Source organism: Ovis canadensis, chromosome 2 (genome assembly GCF_042477335.2).
Source record: "Ovis canadensis isolate MfBH-ARS-UI-01 breed Bighorn chromosome 2, ARS-UI_OviCan_v2, whole genome shotgun sequence".
NCBI lineage: Eukaryota > Metazoa > Chordata > Mammalia > Artiodactyla > Bovidae > Ovis > Ovis canadensis.
In genome coordinates this window covers 163,264,917-163,286,537 of record NC_091246.1, presented here as the reverse complement: position 1 = coordinate 163,286,537, position 21,621 = coordinate 163,264,917, and the positions used below count along the sequence as shown (strand labels likewise).

At 38.6% G+C, this 21,621-nt stretch overlaps 1 protein-coding gene across 50 annotated transcripts in view; it reads right to left on the bottom strand.

The window, feature by feature from the left end:
- NEB (nebulin) overlaps positions 1–21,621 on the bottom strand; it is a 203,584-nt gene that overhangs the window by 132,324 nt on the left and 49,639 nt on the right. For all 50 annotated transcript variants that reach the window (XM_069577531.1, XM_069577536.1, XM_069577533.1 and 47 more), the window contains exons 36-52: positions 21,340–21,447; positions 19,139–19,450; positions 17,973–18,179; positions 16,070–16,174; positions 14,469–14,576; positions 13,070–13,381; positions 12,336–12,542; positions 11,766–11,870; positions 11,497–11,604; positions 10,329–10,640; positions 8,973–9,179; positions 5,846–5,950; positions 4,909–5,016; positions 3,103–3,414; positions 2,779–2,985; positions 2,278–2,382; positions 1,207–1,314 (exon numbers count right to left, since the gene is read on the bottom strand). In XM_069577531.1, the coding sequence (XP_069433632.1) occupies positions 1,207–1,314; positions 2,278–2,382; positions 2,779–2,985; positions 3,103–3,414; positions 4,909–5,016; positions 5,846–5,950; positions 8,973–9,179; positions 10,329–10,640; positions 11,497–11,604; positions 11,766–11,870; positions 12,336–12,542; positions 13,070–13,381; positions 14,469–14,576; positions 16,070–16,174; positions 17,973–18,179; positions 19,139–19,450; positions 21,340–21,447 (3,036 nt within the window). The remainder of the gene's footprint in view (positions 1–1,206; positions 1,315–2,277; positions 2,383–2,778; positions 2,986–3,102; positions 3,415–4,908; positions 5,017–5,845; positions 5,951–8,972; positions 9,180–10,328; positions 10,641–11,496; positions 11,605–11,765; positions 11,871–12,335; positions 12,543–13,069; positions 13,382–14,468; positions 14,577–16,069; positions 16,175–17,972; positions 18,180–19,138; positions 19,451–21,339; positions 21,448–21,621) is intronic.

The following is a 21,621-nucleotide window of genomic DNA, read 5'->3' as shown; positions in this document are numbered from 1 at the left end:
AATTCTAACATTAAATGAAAATGAGTTTACTTTCTGAGGACCATTCAGACATCACTACTGCTTTAGGTTCATCATCACATCAATTCATTTTAATGAGACATTGACCTGCAAGCCAGAGAGTGGGTAATAACACATCATCTAATTAATTTCCCAACACTTCTGGATTGCCACAGATTAACTGAATTAGAGAGAAATGTCCCTTATATTCTTAGAATTTATTGTCAGATTGTTTTTAGACATGTTTTCTCTCCAAATCAAATCCTTGTTTTGCTTTGATTTAAAGATTTTGATTACGACGCTGTGACAAAATTCTGGTAATTTATTCTCTATAGCTGAAATTCTCCAAACTTTTGGTGTTTAATTTTTGGGGTTAACAAAATGATATCTTTTGAGTTTGCAGAATCTTTAAATTGAATATTTATAAAAATTTAATTGGCCAATAGGAACTGTATCCAGTTTTTCACCAAATTTACTACCCTTTCCAATCATAATTAGGAGTTGCCTTGGCGGTTCCCTGGCAAGCCAGTGGTTAGGACCTGGAGCTCTCATTGCCATGGCCCGGGTTCAATCCCTGGTGGAAGAACCAAGAGTCCACAAGCTGCATGCAGTCAGGAAAAAAAAAAAAAGTTGCCTTGAAGAGCAAATATCTTTGTTTTATGATCTTTCAACCAGATATTCAGGGGAAAGTTAAGTCCTCTGTATCTTAAATCTAAATTCCTGCCACTTCCTGTATTTTCTACACCCTGAGCCAATTTACTGGAATTATGTAAAAGCAAGGATGGCCTAAATAAAAAGAACTGACAGTGAGTTTTAAATATGTGCAAAGAAAAATCTATTGAGGTTGTTGAGGTTATGTATTGTCTGGCACTTTGAGTTTGTCTAAAATAGACAAATAGACAGGAAAATTATTTGCAGGCAAGTGGGAAAACAAAATTTTTGGTTCTTTTGCAATGTGTAGAAGCATCTCGACTTAGTGTAATGTGTCTTATAGGTTCTCTGGCTCAGTCTCTACTCAGGAAGCCCCTTTTTTGATATTCAATCACTGAGAAAGAAGAGTGGATTGGGATAAGTGAAGAGGGTAGGAGAAGATGAAGGAGATTGCATTACATTTTGAAAGGTGAGGACTATCTGTAAAATCATTACCAGCTCTTTAAGGTACTAGATTCAGACATGAATATATCTTCACATAAGTCAAAAAATACTTACATCACTAACGATGTCTCTGGAAGCTTTGGCTGCCTGAACAGAAATTGCATCAACTGGGAGATCATAGCCTTTTTTCAAAGCTTCTTCCCATCCAAGTTTATAGAGTTTCTGAAAATTAAAGAAAGTATTTATCATTATTCAGTGTATATTAAAAACACAAAGGATTATTGAACAGAAGTTTACCTAAAGAGTGGACATCAGATTCTAACATCATCTATCTTATCTCTAAAGATATGGATGAAAAAGAATATAAGCTGTTTAACAGAGCAATGACAGCATCAAGTGATCTGGCTTCGACTTTTTTTCTTTTTGCCTCTGAGACTCGCTCCCCACTACCTTGGTATTAATAGTAGAGTATGGCTTTTTTCATTCAGACACAGTGTGTTCTTATCAGGTATATTAGGTAGATTTCCTCTATCATTAAGTACAGTCTAGGCCTACTAATTTGAATATAGGTATTAAAGTAATTGATTTAAAAAAGGTCAGGTAACAAAATTTTAATTATCTAAATGATAAAAGTAATAGGAAACAAAATGCCTTTTGTTAGGTGCAAAAAATAAGTTCATCTTTTTGACTCAAATTCATTGAATTGATGCATGTATGTTTAAACTGGACAATAATAAAAATAATTGAAGGCCATCCAGTGCTTACTGTATGTCAGGCACTGTGATGAGAGCTGTGCATGGAATTCCTCATTTGGTCCTTATAGCAATTCAATGTCATAGGCACTTCAAAGGTTTTAGGAATGAACAAACTAAGGCTTAAACCCAATATTACGCAACTCATAAATGGGAAAGTCAAAGCTCATACCAGGTCTGTTTGGTGCATTTTTCTTTCAATAACTTTAAAGTTTTGTATACTGTGCCAAACACAATTAGTACTGAGATAAACAAAAGAGGCACAGTACCTACCTCCATGGAATATATAATCACAGCCGTTCACTTGCTTCTAACCACCATAAATTGTAACATCCCTCTATCAACCACTTTGAGTCATTCATTTCCATAGCTTCAGCATTTACATCAATTATATACCATGACATCATTTAATATGTTTAATTACATATTTTACCTGACTGTATATGGTTTGATTTTGTTTGGCTTGTAAAATATCTGGCGTATCTGGCATCACGTGAATCTTCGTTTTATCTTTGTTCCAATCAACAGTGTATAAGTACTAGAAAGTTAAAAAAAATACATTTAAAATTGGAATAACTTTTTAGGTCAAACAAGAAATTTTTTAAAATAACATAACATTTGAATGCACTCAATTTGAAATTAGATTAAATTAACTTAGTAACTAAAGGAATATATAATTCAGCAAAGACACCAAAAATAAAGTCAGACTTAAAAAATAATTTAAAAGAAAGAATTATTTCTAACTCAATTAGAAGGGCAAGGGAAATAAAAATAAGAGGTAAGAAGCAGAAAAAAATGGTATGGGGAGTGCTCTGGTACTGTTTGCCATTGCATAGAAGTGATGAGTCCAAATTAAAAATTTCCCAAACAAGAACCAGAGGATGCTAGCCCCACCTGGCTGCGAGTTGCAGGGAAGGTTGGCTCTTCAGTTTACCTTGTTCATGGTGTGGGCATTCTGCTTAGCAAGCACCATGTCCATGGAGTCATTCAGCTTTGAAAACTGGAAGTTGCTAGGATGCTGGCGGTATTTCTGGTCACTGGCATATTCAGTTGCTCTCTTGGCCTTTTCCACTTCTAGGGAACCAGCGGGACTCCAGCCAAGCCCTTTGTACCATTCATTGTAGTCCTGCTTATATTCATTCTATAAACAGAGGAAGCACATTGACTTTCTCAATTCAGACACAAGAATGTGGCATAGAAGCCTGTAATCTCCCTTCTCATGCTAGGAATGCCATCATCACCCAGAAAGATCACTTACATCACTCTGTAAGCGATTCATGTTCTTGGACAGCTGGATGTTCATGGCATCAGGGAGAAGAATATACTTGTGAATCAGGTGCTTGTAGTTGGTATTGGTGATATTGGCTTGGGCATCCTTGGCGGCCGTGACACTGAGCATGTCAGCAGGGGTGTGGTAGCTGGTCTTGGTCTTCTCATAGTTTTTCTTGTACTCCCGGTCAGATTGCATTTTGGCCACTTGCATGGAATGAACTAATTTGGGATCGTCCTCAAGACTGCGGAAACCAACCATCTTCCCCCTCTCCTTTTCATAATTGTGTTTGTATTTATACTGTGAAGAAAATTTGAATATTTATTCAGAGCAATTCCCTGACCAGATATCATTCTAGTGTCAATGTTCTGTATTTCATAAAAAATGATACTGGTATAAAATTCTGCAGTTCAGAGAATACGTTGTTCACATTTATTTATGTAACCTGATACAACTGTATATTGTGAGGTAGACGAAAAGTTATTCTTACTGCCCCCATTTTATAGATGAGTAAACTGAGATCCAGAGGGATGAGTGACTTGCTAAGGTCCCTAAGGATTAGAACCTTGATCTTGTGATGATACACCACACTGATTTCCGCTCTTATGCTGTTGTTAAAAGGGACCTGTAGTAGGTAATAAGAGTACAGCAAACAAGAAAAGAAAAAAAGCAGACTGCTCCAAGCAGTTTAATGTTGCCCCAAGAAATCATCCAGCCGGTCTTACACTGATAATAGGCTTAGTTATGAGACACACACTATACTTTCAGGGTAGCTTTATATTTGTGGAGTTCTTTTTCAGATTCTCCATACTGGTGTAATGGGGAAGAAATTTTGCTATTTATCACCAACTTCCCTCAATAGTGGGGAGATCCTGATACATGGAAAGCTTCATATTCAGCCCGTCTCTTGTGGGTTCAGTGTGCAAGTTAGGGGTTACGATCTGGGAGAGCCAAATGACTCCAGCACAATAGAGGGAGGAGTTCTGGGGATGATGCAGGAGTAGGGTAGGGATGGAGAGGAAGAAGAGATGAAGAGCAGAGAAGAGGGAGGAAAGAGAAAGTATGCCTGGGGGTGGCTAAGGAAAGAGTGCTCTGAATGCACTCCTCCCACTTCCCCCAAATCATTAATGTTCACTGTGAGTGGATTTCTTACTGAAACAAACAAATGAAAGAAGTGAATTTCATTGAGATGACATGTTATGGCAATGGCAGGGAGGCACACCAGCTCTCTGGGGTTGGGAGAGGGAGCCCCAACTTATAATGTTTGCCAATTTCTCTAGTATAAACACTTCTATCTCAGCTGTATCAAGCTGTCAATAGTTTAACAATGGGTTTGCAAAATTCCTAATTATTTAATAATCAGCTATCATGAGAACAAAAGATCAGCCCCCCCGGAACAGCCCTTTCTGAGACATCCTGTTAGGAAGACAGTCTAAGAGGCAGTAGGCAAGGACAACACGAGTCTTCATTAAAGACTTAGTGAATGGCTTTGGATTTCTACAGGCCACAGTCTCGGTGAGGAAGACCAAAGTTAATTCACCCAGATCTCATGAGTCAGGGAGCTGACATCTAGGTGGTCATAATGTGACTGGCATTCCATTTTTTTGAAATTATCCAAGAAAACACGAGAGCAAGATTGAGACATGTTCATAGAACATAATGGGGCTACTGTTAGCAGGCATGCTTTTTTTTTTCCTCTCATGTTTCACTCATTCAGTGTTTTTAGAACTCAGCCCTTATTATTTTGGTAGGCTAGAAACCCCCAGTCAGGTGACTGCTTTCCTTTAGACTTACATCACTTGCAATATCTCTCGAGGCCTTGGCAGCTTTGATAGGAATTGCATCAGTTCTGAGATCATAGCCTTTCTTTTTAGCCTCTTCCAAAGAAAGTTTGTAGAGTTTCTGGAAAGGGAAGCAAAGGAAACAGTTTTCTTCTAAATAGGAAAATCTAATTTTTTTTCAAAGACTAAACTGGCACTGAAGTTAGAAATGTGAAAACCCAGTATATTATTATTGATGCATTTTGTCAAATAAGAGTCAAGAGAAGAAAACAAAATAGCTGTGTTCTTACATCAAAATACTTTCACTGTTTTGCAATGGACATTTTTATGTATACAATTGTATGGATTCTACAATCCAAAAAGAAGTCAACTATCCCAAATCCCTATGTAATTCAAACAAACAAAAGAAAAAACACCTGTTAGGATTTGAGGGTTTCCTAGCAACTGGTTAGGATGAGAAAGGAAGTGAAATAAAACCCCTATGCAGTTTCTAACAGTACATGTTGCACATTCCTTATGGGGCTTGACCTAAATTCTTCAAAATGTTCTTCACTCTCCATTTAACTTTTCCCAATACTCCTTCCTTAGAAACATTCCAAAAGCTTGGTAGAAGGACTCTCTAGGAAAGTCCTGGGATTCATTCTTTATCTTTTATCCTGGGCTCTAAAGCCATTCTCTTTAATTCTCCTAGTTTGATAAAAAGTAACTACCCCTAGAACAAAATCCAACTCCCTTCAAATCCCTAACTGCTGGACCCAAGGCCCATCAATAGGCCTATTCCTATTCTTATCAAAGCAAGATGAGAAAGAGAAAGATGCTCATTTGTGGATTCCCACTCATTTTCAAAACATTCACTCTCAAAATTGAAATATTAATCTGTTACTTTGTTTTTACTAGTTCAAATGGGTAGGAAAGAAAGATGACAGACAACAGGGGCGAGTCTTACTTACATCACTCATATTAATTGCATTTGCCTTTGCCAAAATAATCTGGGGGATATCAGGCATGATATGGACTTTGGTCTTGTCGGCCTCCCATGCTTGTTTGTAGAGATGCTGGAAAGTTAAAAAAAAAAAAAAGAAAGAAAGAAAAAGAAATCAATAGAAGTTAATATTTAAAAATTTTAAAGTCATTTAGTGCCTACATATCGAAAGTGAAAGTCGCTCAGTTGTGTCCGACTCTTTGTGACCCCATAGACTATATGGTCCATGGAATTCTCCAGGCCAGAATACTGGAATGGGTAGCCTTTCCCTTCTCCAGGGGATCTTCCCAACCCAGGGACCAAACCAACCAAGGGACTCACATTGCATGAGATTCTTTACCAGCTGAGCCACAAGGGAAGCCCAAGAATACTGGAGTGGGTAGCCTATTCCTTCTCCAGAGGATCTTCCTGACCCAGGAATTAAACCAGGGTCTCCTGCATACCAAGCAGATTCTTTACCAACTGAGCTATCAGGGAAGTCCCATACATACATATTAGTTTACACAAATATCAATATTTTATGTATTTTTGTTAGCTCACTCTTATTTTTTAAAAGTTTAAAAGAAAAATGTGCTCAAACAAGATAGTGGAGAGGATGTAAAATGGAACGTAAAATGTCCTGTCTTCCTATTTTACAGCCTGGATATAGCATTTCCATCTTAGAATTTTCTAGGCATATTAAAGTCCACATTTAGTCCTTTTGAAAAATAAATGAAGTCATATATATTATTCTACATCTTACTTTTTTACGTAGTATTATAGTATAGACATCTTTTAGCCTTCTCAAAATAATTAACTTCATTCATTTAAAGAGCTACGTGGTATTCCATGAAGAGGTATCACCTAATTGATTTAACCAGTTCTCCATTGATAGACATTTAATTTGTTGTTTTCATTTTCTTCTATAGTAAGCAATGATGCCATAATCTTTGTGGTGATCTGGAGATGCACCAGGCAGCTACCCATTCAAAGAAGGACTTGGTGCCCCAACTGTTTGCAGACAGCCTCCAAATTGTCATCTGCTTTAGGGTTTTGCTGCCTCACTCAAGAGCACATCTCCCTGGTGGCCACATTCAGGGATCTTCAGAGTCGAGGTACAAAGTCCTGGCCATTTTACCCAGCGCAAGACACTCCTAACAGGCTATGTCCCCTCAAGAGCCCCCTGTGGCACTGACCTAGGCTTTGTAAGGCCACCATCCCAGTTGGACCCCTCTTGCTATGTCTGCCTCCCATGGGTACTGATCCCCGAAAAATGCCCTGTACTCCAAATTCCACCTTGGCATCTCCTTTTGGAGACCCTAATCTGCAAAAAATACTAATAGGTATATGTATATATTATATCTTTGCACTTAGGTAAGGCCTTCTGAAGGGTATTGGATGGATGAATTTTAATTAACACCAGCAAAACTAGTTTACATTAACTTTCTTTCCAATACTGTATATCACACAAGTTTTTAATTTTTGGAAATCTTGTAGGTGAAAAATGCTATCTCTTTGTTTTAGCCAGGTTTGATTTAAAAAATAAAAACAAATCTTCTAGAGTTTTCCTCTAGATCAGGGGTGGATAAATGTCAAGAGTCAGAGAGTAAATAATGTTAGGTTTTGCGAGTCACAGAATCTCTGCCATTAACTACTCAATTCTGCTATTGCAGTGCAAAAGTGGCCACAGACAATATACAAATGAAGAGCTGTGGCTGTGTTACAATGAAACTTTACTTAAGCAGTAATTTTCTGATCTGTGTTCAAGACCAGCACAACTAATCAGAACTATGCAGTGATGAAAATGTTCTGTGTCAACCAACATGACAGCTTCTAGCCACACAGGACTATCAATCACTTGAAATGTAACTAATGTAAATGAAGAACTGAATTATTATTATTTGACTTAGATTTGTCATCACATGTGGCTAGTGACTATAGTATTAGACAGTGCATTTCTAGTGGAAAGAGCAATACTTATTCCTCAGAGTCCTGGCTCTAGTCTAGACCAGGTGATTCACCTGCTGTGTGTCTCTAAGGGAGGTGCCTTGCCTCTCTGGACCACACTTTTCTCAACCCTGCAACAAAGGGATTCAACCTGATGATCACTAAGATACTTCTTAGTGCTAGCATTTGCTATTTCTATGATTCTCATCTTGGCATCAGCAGTCTAAAATGATAACCATTAACATTGGAAAAATGAAAAAGTGTTTAAAAAATAAATGTATGTTTGTGATAGTTTAAATTCTATATCTTAAAGGGACACTGAGATTTGTGCCTTGTGTTGACAAGTCCCTTTCAAAGAGGCTGATCTTCTTGACAAATTTCTCTCTCAGAAGATTCCAGGGGATCTACTCAGAGACTTAGCATAATACAGCTCTTTCTACATCATTTTCTGCAACTGTATCATGTTAGATCCAAATTATTTTTCCCATTTTTGGTTAATCAATGGCATTTCTAGTTGTGATCTGCATAATATAACCAATGCTGCTATAATTATTCTGTTATCTGCAACCTGAAAACAGGTGTCCAAGGAAAGAGGGTAAAAAACAAAACAGGGTGATGTGCTTGTTTGATTGTTGGTCATGAAATCAACTAATCACTAATAATGTGAAACTACAGCGAGACTTTCCTGAAGACTGGAATCATGACTGATCCAAGGAACTAGTGGTGGAGAGCAATTGCTCTCAGGATTGGCCAGAGAAGTTTCTGGCTCAGAAATGCTGCTACAGCCATGTAATCTAGGAGTTTTCTTTTATTCCAGCAAAAAGCAAGGAAGCAGGAGTGGGCTGCAACACATAGCTGTTATAAGCCCTACAATCTACTGATTCAGCATTATGAACTTCTACTCAACTTCACCTTAAACAAGTGGGACTCATTTTCAAGATTTCCATTAGAAAAGTCTATACTTACATCTACTGGGTAGGGTGGTTCATTGAACATTTGAAGAGGGCATTTTATTAGGACTAATTTCTATCTTTTTCTTTAAGACCCTTTTTTAGAGGAAACATTAACTATGAAGCCATAAAACTATTATCAAAACCTGTAGATTAAATGTAAGATATTCCTGGCTTATTTCTGATTCCTGTTAAACACTACATTATTGAAAGACTTACTTCATTCATAATTTTTGCATTATTCTTGGCCAAAACCATGTTCATTGAGTCCATCAAGGTGGAATACTTCAAAGTGTCAGGATGCTGGCGGTACTTCTTTTCACTGATAATCTCCATGGCTTTCTTGTTTTTCTCAGCCTCCAGGGAGCCCAGAGGGAGCCATCCAATGCCTTTCATGAAATCAGCATAGTCAGCTTTGTACTGATTCTGCAAAAGAGGAAAAGTTTGAGGATGAGAAGAAATCACAGATTCCTAGAATCATAAGCAGGTATTTAATATTCCATAAGTTCCCCTTCAGTTTTCAACCAATAGTATATTCCACTTCAATTATCTATATCCCTAAATTTCTTTTTCACATTTCTTTGCATTAGAAATTTAAAACAAGCAGTAGTATCTTTGTGATTTGTTTCTCTCAATACCTTCATAAAGAAAAAAAAATACTAAGAAATACCAAATAGATCAATCTACCATGTGACTACTATCTCAAGTAAGGTGACCATGTTGGACTGACTCTCTTACAAAAACCTCCAAGTCCCCTTGGCTAATAGATGACTCAGGGGACCCCATTTCTATCTTTAGCTATAAGCCTTTGAGCAGCCACCACAGTTAAACTGCTTCAGGTATGCCAGAAAACCTCACCAGTACCTTGTGCAAATTTCACTGCTTCCCTCCTCAGTTCTGACGTTTCCCTCTATAACTGTACCAGAGTTGCTTTCACTCAGATACTTATGTACCCCTCCAACTATAGCTCAGCTTCTACATTTCTAAAGAGAAATATAGGCTTGGTGTGGCCTGCCTTTGGTTCATAATATAAATTCACTTCTTCCAGCCACCAAAGGGCCTCTATAGCTGAATTCTTGGTTTTCCACCCTTTGTACCTTCCTCACATTTATCCTAATAGCTGTTTCAGCCATCACCTCCTATTTCATCAGTAAGTAAGATAGGCAATCACAAAGTCAGAAATGAAAGCTGTTTGGGAATGAGGGGCAGTAGCTCTCAAGTTATCTGACTTTTTGCGTCACCTCTTCTTCCTTAATCAGGAACCATAAAAGGTATGGAAGCCATAAAAACTGCCAACTTTCTCAGCTAGTTGTATTTCTTTCAACAAATCCTTTCTGAAACCAGATTTCATTTGCTATTCCTGAATCTAACATCCAGCAATGCTCACAATAATAATAGATCAGATTCATTCCTTTGTGTTAAAAAAAAATTCACTCTAAGGTAAAACATGAAACATCTTATTGGGAAATTACATATGAATATCTTTTTGGATTTTCAAAATGTCATTACTTAGAGGCGTTCATGATTTGCTTATTATCTCAAAGTAAATGCTCTGCAAACGTGGCTGTCACGTACATCACTTTGAATCTGCATCATGTTTTTGGCCAATTCCAAGCTCATGGCGTCAGGAAGCATGTTGTAGGTATGGATCACGTTCCTGTAGTTGGCATTGGTGGCCACCTCCTGAGACTTCTTGGCGGCCACCACACTGAGCATGTCCACCGGGGTGTGGAAGGATGTCTTGGACTTCTCATATGCCTTCTTGTACTCCCGGTCCGACTGCATCTTGGCCACCTGCATGAAGTGCACCAACTTGGGGTCGTCCTCGAGGCTCCGGAAGCCAATTTGTTTCCCTTTGGCTTGTTCATAGGCTTGCTTGTACTTGTACTGCGGATGGAAAAGGAACATGGACATGAGATAGTGAAAGAAAGAGAATGAAATATAATTCACTGGATGCCATTAGCTTAGGCATGGGTTTAGGGCTACTCTAAATTTAGAAAAGGAAGATTTGCTGGGGATGGGACAGTGAGCAAACTACTTTACTTCAAATTTCTTGCCAGAATTGAGTCCATGAGGGAAAGAATCATCTCAAAGTTAATCAAAGAGAGGTGTAAATAAGTTGCTTCAAGGAGACTTAGAAAGAGGCTTTTCCCACTCAGCTGTGTAACCAATGGAAAAGGCTGCAGGCACCGTTTCTCTACATTCAGGAAAGAGCCTGGTAATAAATCTTCTGTGTAAAATGTATAGCTTGTATCCTGATGTTTGCTTAGAATTGCCCATTAACAACTTAATTATTTTAGGGCTTCCCAAGTGGCACCAGTGGTAAAGAACCTGCCTGCCAATGCAAGAGATGTAAGAGACACGAGTTTGATTCCTGGGCTGGGAAGATCCCCTGGAAGAGGGCATGGCAACCCACTCCAGTATTCTTGCCTGGAGAATCCCATGAACAGAGGAGCCTGAAGGGCCACAGTCCATGGGGTCTCAAAGAGTTGGACACAACTGAAGCAACTTGGCACATAGCACAATTTAATTATTTTAACAAGACCCTGTTACCTTTTACGTTAAATAATGAACAAATGATAAGAGAGTCCTTGGGCTGGGTGAAGGGGCATGTCTTGTGTGTTACAAAGGACAGGGGTCCCACCAACACTAAAAAGAGCTGACTGCAGCTCCTACATACCCACAAGCTCGGCTCATTTGCTTTTTCCCTTTATGCTAAATAAAGCCCAGAGGAAGCACTTACATCACTGGCAATGTCTCTGGAGGCTCTTGCAGCCTTAATTGGGATGGCATCAGGCCTCAGATCGTATCCTTTCTTCTTTTCTTCTTCCCAGCCAGCTTTGTACAGTTTCTAAATGATGAAGTAGAAAAATGCCAGCATCTTGTTAGTCAGCTTAGAACGGGGATCCTGATTTTAAAGTGGTTGGCGTGTGGGAGACAGATATTCCACAAAAACTAGTTGCCGTCAGCCTCCCCGCCCTTCATTTTTGTTGCTGTTGTTCACCTACTTACATCACTCATGGTGATCTGGTTTACTCTGGAGAGTAAAATGTCTGGAGTATCAGGCATGACATGAATAGTGGTCTTGTCTTTGTTCCATTTCTCAGTGTAGCGCCTCTGCAACAAGAAAGGCCCACATGACTATATAGCAGGACTCATCGGCAGTGTGCTATCACAATGTGAGGCAGAGACCCACAGTTCCAGGGCAGGAGAGGGTCAATTTGATATTGGAGAATGAAGCAAACAGCAAGAAGATGGGCTGATGAGACTAAGCACATGAGTTTAAAAAACCATCAAACATGGGAGCCCTCTTTCTACTGAAACAAATGCCTTCCTGCCCTAACCACACACTACATGGGGTCTTGTGGTTCCATCACACATTCAGCGTGGTGTTGACAGCCAGCCTGGGGTCAGTATAAGTTGGAGCTCTCTAGATACAACAAATCTAGATACCCTGCCACCACCTTGGCCATGATCATCAGAAAGATGAAAACTCTGATGAAGGTCAAAGTGGTGATGCCCGGTTCAATGGCCTGAGCACTGCGGGAGCTCTGAGGCTGAGACCAGCAGGTGAGTTCTCACCTTGTCCATAATCAGTTTGTTACTTTTGTTTAGGGCTTGCTCCATTGTGTCCATGGCATATGTGAACTTCAGCTTCTCGGGGTGCTGGCGGTACTTCTTCTCACTGAGAATCTCTCCTGCTTTCTTTGCCTTCTCTACCTCCAGCGACTCTAATGGCATCCAGCCAATCCCTTTCATCCAGCTGGTGAAGTCAGATTTGTATAAATTCTTTACAAGGAAAAAGGAAATTTCATTGCAGAAACAGCCAAGGCTTAGGTTTCTTTAGACAGATTATTTGCCCGTTAAAAAAAAAAAAAAAGGATAGGGGGATGGGGAGAATAACCCATATTTTATTCCCTACCATTCTTCAGAGAAAGAAATTAATTATAAAAGTGAATGTATTCATGGTGGTTTTGAACAGACAATCCTGACCCAATCCCTTTAAAAATTTAAATTTCTTGGAGAAAAGTTAACAAAGTTTTACATTGGAAGGAGTATTATATAGCATCCACTTGCACCTCTTAGTCTTTCACAGAATACATCATATACTGGGTCTGACATCCAAAGTTTAAAAATATGTATATAATAACCAAAGAAAACTATATACATTCAGTTCAAATGAGTAAAATCCTAAACCCCCCAATTCTGGAGAGGGTCCCTAATTACAGTGAGTCCAACCAGGTTGAGGATGGAGTGGGCCACCAGTAGACACGGCCAACTCATTCTGTGCTGACCATCTGATGAATGCTACGTACATCACTCTGAATCTGCATTGCATTCCTGGAGTGCTCCACATTCAAGGCATCGGGAAGCAGGGTGTAGTGGTGGAAGGGCTGTTTATAATTCGTGTTGGTGGCAACCTCCTGAGATTTCTTGGCTGCTGTCACGCTAAGCATATCCAAAGGTGTGTGATACTTGGTCTTGCTGGCTTCATAGCCCTTTTTATACTCGCGATCTGACTGCATTTTGGCTACATTCATGAAGTGAACCAGTTTAGGATCATCCTGAAGACTGCGAAATCCAATTTGTTTGCCTTTGGCTTTCTCGTAGCCCTCCTTATATTTGAACTATATGAAAAAGAAGGGCAGATGGAAGTTTGACAGGGTTGACTGTAGGAAAGTGTTCAATTGAATTTATATCACAGATTAAGCATTAGACAAACTGTCTGAATCTACATAACATCTAAGGTTTTAGTATTTTTAAATAAATAACTACCAAAATATTTCCAATGGATGGTCTTGGGATCTGCTCTGGGGATATTTAAAAATGGAATAAGTTACAGTTTAGATCAGTCACAAGTAGATGCTCTAAATATGCTCAAAGGTTCCTAAAAAGTTTATTAAGGATTTGGTGTACATAGTTTTTACTATGTTTCCTTGATTAATTTGGATTACCTTATTAAGTATTTGCAGAATCCTGAGTAAATTTCAGCAAAGACATTATAAAAACTAGCATACTAGACTCCAAATGAATGTTTCTATTATATCAAGGTATTATATCAATTCATATAGAAAATAAAACTTAATTTGTAAAAAGTAAATTAAGTAAGTAAATAAGTAAGCATAAAATTTATGACAAAAAACGAAAATACTGTCATTTAATCTATAATTCTTCCTGGTTTTCCATAAGTCACCAGAGTTTTTTCTTTATGGAAATTATAAAATATTATATTCTTTTAAAATACTGGGAGAGGGGACTTTCCTGGTTCAGCGGTTAAGACACCACCTTCCCAATGCAGGGGCTGCCAGTTCAATCCCTGGTCAGGGAATGAAGATCCCACATGCCATGTGGCCAAAAAAAACAAATAAATAAAATAAAATACTGGGAGACTTTTTTGCTTTAGTGATATTTCCATATACCAAGGTTTTTTTCTTAACAAAAGCCAAATAAAAAGCAGTTTTCACATTAATAATAATAATAATAATGAGAATTTCCAGTATTTCAGAGTTTAAAAAAGTCCTATCCTTGGTAACTGAATTGAGCTTTTAAATATTTTTAAGTGAAGCAAGATAAAAAAATTGGTACATAAGATATTAGGAAATATTTTTATATTACAACCTTTACTTGCTTTCTAATATAGCTCATATAACCTCATACACCATGTAAAGATTTGTAAAATACAAAGAAAGCTTGCTACTTTCAAATTAGACTTACATCGCTAGCAATATTCCTTGAACTTTTTGCAGCAACAATAGGAATAGCATCTGGTCTCAAATCATAACCCTTAGCAAGGGTTTTCTTCCAATCTGCTTTATAATGAGACTTGGAAAAAAAAAGAAAGATTATTTTAATATTTGACATAATTAAAAGAAAAATTAAACAGGATGCCAAAATCTTCATAATATATCCCTTTCTATTAAAAAATTCAGAGTTAGAGCCCTTTGTTCATCTTTTAGGGATCTATTAGATTCTTTTTAAAAAATATATCAGTAAACTATACACACAGTATGATCTCAATTGCTGTAAAAAATGTATACGTGTGTATAAAAAAAACCAGTGGAAAGGTAATGCTTTGAATGTGGGATAACAATATTAATTTTTTCATAATTTTCTATACTTTTCAATTTTTCTATAATAAGCATGTAATGCTTTTATTTTCTTGTATTTTTTGTATGAAGCATTTTAAACTTACACAAAGATGTGGATAGTAAAATTAAAAATTCAGACATAGTATTACCCTGCTTTAATTAACCTTAATGTTTAAATATTACTTATAAAAGTAGGAAAAAAGTTTTATATAAACCAAAAGCATAAAAATGAGTACTTAAAGATTGTTAATTTGGCGATAAAAGAGAGTCTAAAATATTAGGAAGAATGACTAAGTCATCTTTTAAGAAATGAACAATTTTATCCAGGTTTGACTATGTCTTTAAATTAGAATTTACCAATTTGATTTAAAAGCAAAATGAAATAATTCATAATAGTACATGTAAACATCACCACTAATTAAGTATCCAAGAGAGATGCTAGTCACATACAAAGAAAGACTTTCTAAAGAAAATTTTGGTGAGCATTTTTAGAAGTTTAACAAATAGCCAAAAGTCAGAGATAGCCATACTTACAGTTACTACAAATTATACACTCCTGATTTTCCAATCTGTTTGTCCCAATTTCTTTCACTTTTAAAAGAATGGAACACAGACTGCTAGATTGATTTAACAGCTAATGAATCATAGTCCACAGTTGGAAAAAGTCCGCATTAAGTGAAATGAATGCTACCTCTAGCCCCGTATTCTATGATAAGAATCCAATCTGGAGACTATTGATTTGCAAATTGGTCCCCATACAAGGAGGGCAAGGAGAAACTTGGCTAAAACAGGCTAAACTCTCCAGCTTGGCATAAACAAGAGAATTTAAATTAGTGAGTTTTGGGGGGCAGTCACGAGACAGATCTTTGCAACTGCCCACCAGGGCCATACTAGTTTATTTAGGCCTCAACTAGGTTCAGTCCCGAGTGGTCTCAACAACACATTGGTCTCCCAAGGCCGCGTCCTCGAAAATGGCTCCCACTGTGGGAACAGTGGGCAGAATGTACATTCCAAGGACAGGAGTGGGATAAGGAGCCCCCAATTTCCCGGGTCCAGCTCCAGGGTCACCTGATAGTCTTGTCCTCTCAATAATCTTCTCTTAACAAAGACTCAAAGGGCCCACACTCAGTTGGCTCCCTCTAAAATTCTCAGTGCTGGAGTTACACAGAGCTGGAAAGGGGAGGCCCCTGATGCAATACTAAGACAGGCACCCAGCCAAATACTCACATCACTCATGTTGAAGGCATTGACCTTGGCTTGAATAAACTGAGGCACATCGGGGTCCAGAGTGTACTTGTGCTTCACTTTCTCTCCCTCCACCTTGTAGTTCAACTAAAAACAAAGGAGGCAGCATGCAAGCTGAATTAGCTAACATAATGTAAGTTTCACCTAGCACACGTCCCTTTAAAACGGAAGGCTACCATTTGTGCTTTTCCATTTACAAGGCAATTAGCTACTCTATCATGCAGAGAGAGTGTTTATGGACATATCCATTCACTCATTCCACCAATATTTATTGTACAATGGTGTGGGACAATAGGCAGTGTGGTAGGTCCTGTGTTTAAAGTGTTCAAGTTTATTTAATAAATAAAAGCTGACCTTGGAGTTTATAGTCCTGTAGAGGAAACAGAGAATAAACACATAAACTTTTTGTGGTATAAATAAAACAACTTTAGGAAAGAAACAAAAGGGGACATCAAAGGCTCAATAGAAAGGTACCATTGATGCTCAAACGTGAAGAAAGGGGAAGGGTCTGGGCAGAAGAGGAGCATTCAGAGTCCTGGGTCTGGAAAGGCACGGCCAGCTTGAGAGACTGAAGGTCACAGAGGGCTCTGAGGGGGTCCCAGAAGGATTAGACAGGAGGAGGGCAGGGCCACAGAGCTGGGGGCCTTTTCATTTCAACCAAGTTAACAAGTTTAGATTTTGAGTTCGAGGAGAAGTTACTAATAGGCTTTAAGTATGAGAAGGACATGATCCATGTTTTAAGACAGTCCTTTTGGTTGTCATGTGCGACCTCAGACAGGGAGTCCAGATAATGGATTACTGTAGTTGCCCACATGAGACAGATGGAGGCCAGAACTAGGGTTGGTGGCAGCTAAAAGACGGAAGTGCTCCAACAGGATGGCTGAGACAGTGGGGAGTAACTCAGCAGATGCACTGGCTGCCCGGGCTCACACAGCGAGGTGTCAGTGGCGACTGCCAGGTTTCAAGCTTGAGAAACTAAGGAGATGTGGATGGCATTTATTGGGACAGGGAGTTCTTCATAAACTGAGTCTAGGGTTTTCCTAGCTAACAGGAAAAACACAGTGGAAAGTGACACTTTGTCAGTACAAGAGAAGTTGCAAGAATCTCCACCATTTAGTGCCACTAAAACTGAATTAATCTTGGAACAGCTGTGGTAATGTGGGACTGGTCTGAGAAACAAAATCCACAGTTAACCCTCAAATCCGAGCCAAAGAATGCATTTCCTATCTTCAAATATCTAGGACCAAACACACATAATTTCTTCCCTCCTTTGTTTTCTACTTATCGCTCTTTTTCTGGTGGAGGTATCGTAACATGACTCTGAACTTATCAAATGAGGTAAAACACAGCATTGTTATTAGCCTCTGACTAAGAAAAAGGGTCCAGATAGACCTGAGCTTAGAAAGGAGACTCCAGATGACTCTGAAAGTAAACTACTTCACCCCTCCCTAGAGGCCTCTCTCAGAATATCAGGCTATGGTTTTCTTTTTATTTTTTTTGGAAAAAGATTAAGATATTAATTAGCCTTCTTCTCATTTACCTAGGTAGAACTCTTGCAACTCAGAGCAACAAATATCTTGGGTTTGCAATTCAGACAAGGTCACAGGTGATAATTTCTTTTCACATAGATAATGTAGGGGGCTGCTTATGAACAACACAGACTCTCCACATTTGGAAAACAAAGCAAACTTGGAATATCTTCCTTCTCTCCTCCCTGTTCTTCAAGTCCCAAGTTGCTTCCAAGATAAAACCCTTTGAATTTAACTCTGAAAGCAGCTGATTTATTAACACAGATGCACGCTCACGGATTGAGTTAAGAAGGATGGTGGAGTAGCTGGTCATGGGGTTATTCACAGACAAAACCATGTGAGGGGAAACCACTTACATCACTTAGCTGCTTTGTGTTGTGCTGAGCCAAAACCATGCCCATGGAATCAGGCACACTTGTGAACTTGATGGTATCTGGGTGCTGTCTGTACTTCTTCTCGTTTAATGCATCACCTGCTTTTTTGACCTTCTCAACCTCCAGAGAACCAATTGGTATCCATCCAATGCCCTTGAAGAAGTGGTTGTACTCATCTTTATATACATTCTGTAAGAGAGTAACCTCCGATGAGAAGATATCCTAGAGCACACTCAAGGGATGTTCCGGAAATCTGCAATTCTATCCAGGGGGAAGGAAGAGCCGCCTGTCAGCCTGTTTGTTTCTACAGTGGCTCTCTTGGCTGTCTGCCACAGAGCTTCTTACTCAGAATCTGATCATAAAAAAAAGCAGTTCTGTCATTAGAGTGCATTATACATTCCAAGAGGGAATCCAGGACACATATTTCCACAGGTACTGCTTTAAAAATGTGTCTCTTGACAATAAATTGGGCTTTCCCTTTGATTTCACTGAAAACTCCACTACTTTTGCATTTCACCCACACTGTCCACCTAGGCCCCTCTATCTCAGTGAGAGAGAGACATTCTCATTGCGCAACAATAAATGAACACCATTTCTTCCTTTTACCAAGGACAATTTTTACAAAAACCTGGCTCCTGCAGCAGGAAATGCCCTGAATATTGAACACCTTCCTCATATAGCTCTCCATGAGTCACGCTGCAATCACAAAACCTTCCTGGTTCACTACAGATGACTCGCTATATAGAGACACATACATGAGAGTGTGACCTTGAGTTCAAACAAACAAAAAAAACACCTTTCTTGAATTCAGAAAGAATAGAGAATGCTCATATTTTGCATTATACATATCACCCAAAGCAGGCCCACCAGGAGCAACCATTCCCTCTTGTTGAGAACCACTTAGTAGAATATGGCGCTATATTTGATCCATAAGTTAATAAAGATGTCAATGATTGTGATGAGAGCACAGAAAGCTAGTAAAACACAGCTTGCCTGCCATGCCTTTCTTACTGTTTCAATGATGATTGTGTATTTCAAAGTGCATTTTTCAAATATCTTATTGTATTGCAAAGTGTAACTAAAATAGGAAGAGATGATCACCCATTTATTACGAACATCTCTAGGTCTGCTATATTACACATACTCACATCACTCTGAATCTGATTCACATTCCTGATATGCTCAAGACTCAGAGCATCAGGCAGGTATGTGTAATGATGTATCGGCTGCTTGTAGTTGACGTTGGTGGCAACATCCTGGGCCATCTTCGCAGCAGTAATGCTAACCATGTCCCCAGGGGTGTGGTAGCTGGTCTTGGTGTTTTCATAGTTCTTCTTGTATTCACGATCAGACTGTAACCTTGCCACATTCATGTAGTGAACCAGCTTGGGATCATCCTGGAGGCTTCTAAAACCCACTTGCTTTCCCTTTGCCTTCTCATAAGCTTCCTTGTATTTATACTGCAGAGGAAGAATTTGATTAGTAAAGTCCTAAGCACTGGGGACATGGGGTGCAGCAAGTATATTCACACATAAAGAATACGATCACTTTCTGAAAGACCACCCAACACCCTCCAACCTGAGAGAGTCTAGAGTGAAAGCATTTATTTCCAGCAGTGCTAGGTTATACACGAGTGTCATGATGAATTCAGGACCAGTTTCTTTTCTTTGTTATGAATTCTACAGATGATTTCCATGGTAAACTTCATATAAAGCCCGCTGAGTTTTCATACTTAATATAAACATGACACATTCCAAAATGTAAGACCAATCTCCCCTGGTTTTCCAAGGATGTGAATTTTCCTAATCCATCATGTTGGTTCACATCACAGAATACTAGAAATACTTTTGTTTTCTGATTGGCCCAGTGATATGTATACCACAGGTGCAGAAGAAACTCTAAAGAACTCTACATGAAAGATGTTTATACTCATATCTCTTTAGGGTGGAGGATAGAAAATATTACTATGTTGTCTCAGGTTAACTTCATACGGTTTTTAAAAAAAAACCCTCTTCTTTTTAAGCGGCATCAACTTGGGTGCTGCATAGGCAGGTAAGTAGCTGGGCTTTCCCCCAACCCCATTTCTCAGCAGCTACTCTCCAAGCTCACTGCTGAGGCAGTGCAGATGAATTGAGTAACTGAAGAATAAGGGAGGAACCCCTGAGCCCCTTCCCCGTCAGTAAAAACCTAACTGCAAAAGCTCTGCTGTCCGAGGTTTCTTGCAGCTAAAATTGGCAATGGGGTATAGATTAAGTTATACTCCAGGTAATAGATCAAACCCTCAAATTTTATGTATGGGAATTCAAATCTACCCAAACTCTGAAGATGCTCTGTTCCTGCCATTTAAGCACTGATTTATAAATAAGAGTTTAGCAGGCAAAAGGACTATCCAGTGATTTCTAGACATATTAGAAAAAGTTCTATGTAAGGGCTAAAAAGAGAAATGATAATGTCATATTTTAGACTTTCACTTTCTCCTTAAACTAGATTTCATAGCGATGGGCAAACCTTTGAGGAACACATTTTCAGTCCCAGCCCTACATGGAAGGCTGTAGAATTCTTATACCCTATCTTTTACATGGTCTGTATATGTGGCTCCTTTCTTTTCTTGTCTCAAACCAAAACTGTAGGCTCTTTGAAGTTTGGCAGAGAATAGATACATGTATATGTGTGGCTGAGTCCCTTTACTATTCACCCGAAACTATCACAACATTGTCTGTTAATCGGCTATACCACAATACAAAATAAAAAGTTAAGAAAGAAACTTTAGCCACTGGAATAGGGCATGACAGTGAAATCTATGGGTGTGCATGCTTTTTGAAAATTTTGTTTTTCAATGATGGGAAGAAGTGTATATTTTTTTTCTATTACAGATGAAATGGGTATCAATTCTACTACATATGAAATAAATCAAAATTATATTCTAGAAAAGTGGGCTTTTCACATTTGGTTTATAAAATCTATCCATTTTATCTAACACCTTCTCAACCTTCTTAATACAATTATAATGCAGGCAGTCATCTGAATTTAATGTGTTAGTGTCAGTCAGGGTGTTCTCCTTGAAAATAAATGCGAGCTGTGAGGGAAATGTGTCAGGGAAGGTAATTTGGGCTATGAATCAGAGGAGAAAGCTGCTTTCAGATTTATGACAGCTATACCAAGTGGGGTCAACTGAAAAGAATCACAAATTATTGAAAAACTGACAGGTTTTCAAAGAAGTATTTGTGGAGAATTTCAATGTCATTAATTCAACATATTGTTTTCAACGTGGTATCACTTTAACAAGCACCCATTTGATTACTCAAAAAAAATACAGTCCACCAAGATTTCACCCAGAGTTTCGACTCACGTCACTGGCAATGTTTCTCGATGCCTTGGCTGCAGTGATGGGTATAGCATCACCCAGCACATTGGTGCCCTTGGCTATTAAATCATGCCAGTCCCGTTTATAACACACCTAGGATGGAAAAGGAAAAAGATGTTGGCATGCTGTGGAGTAACTAGCAACAGTGATTCCTCAACAGCTGGGATTGTTTTGTTCTTTCCCAGAGAAAAGCTGGAAGAATCTCCTATAGCACACACTGTTTTGAGAAGTCATGATAACGATAAATCAACTATATTTCAATTTAAA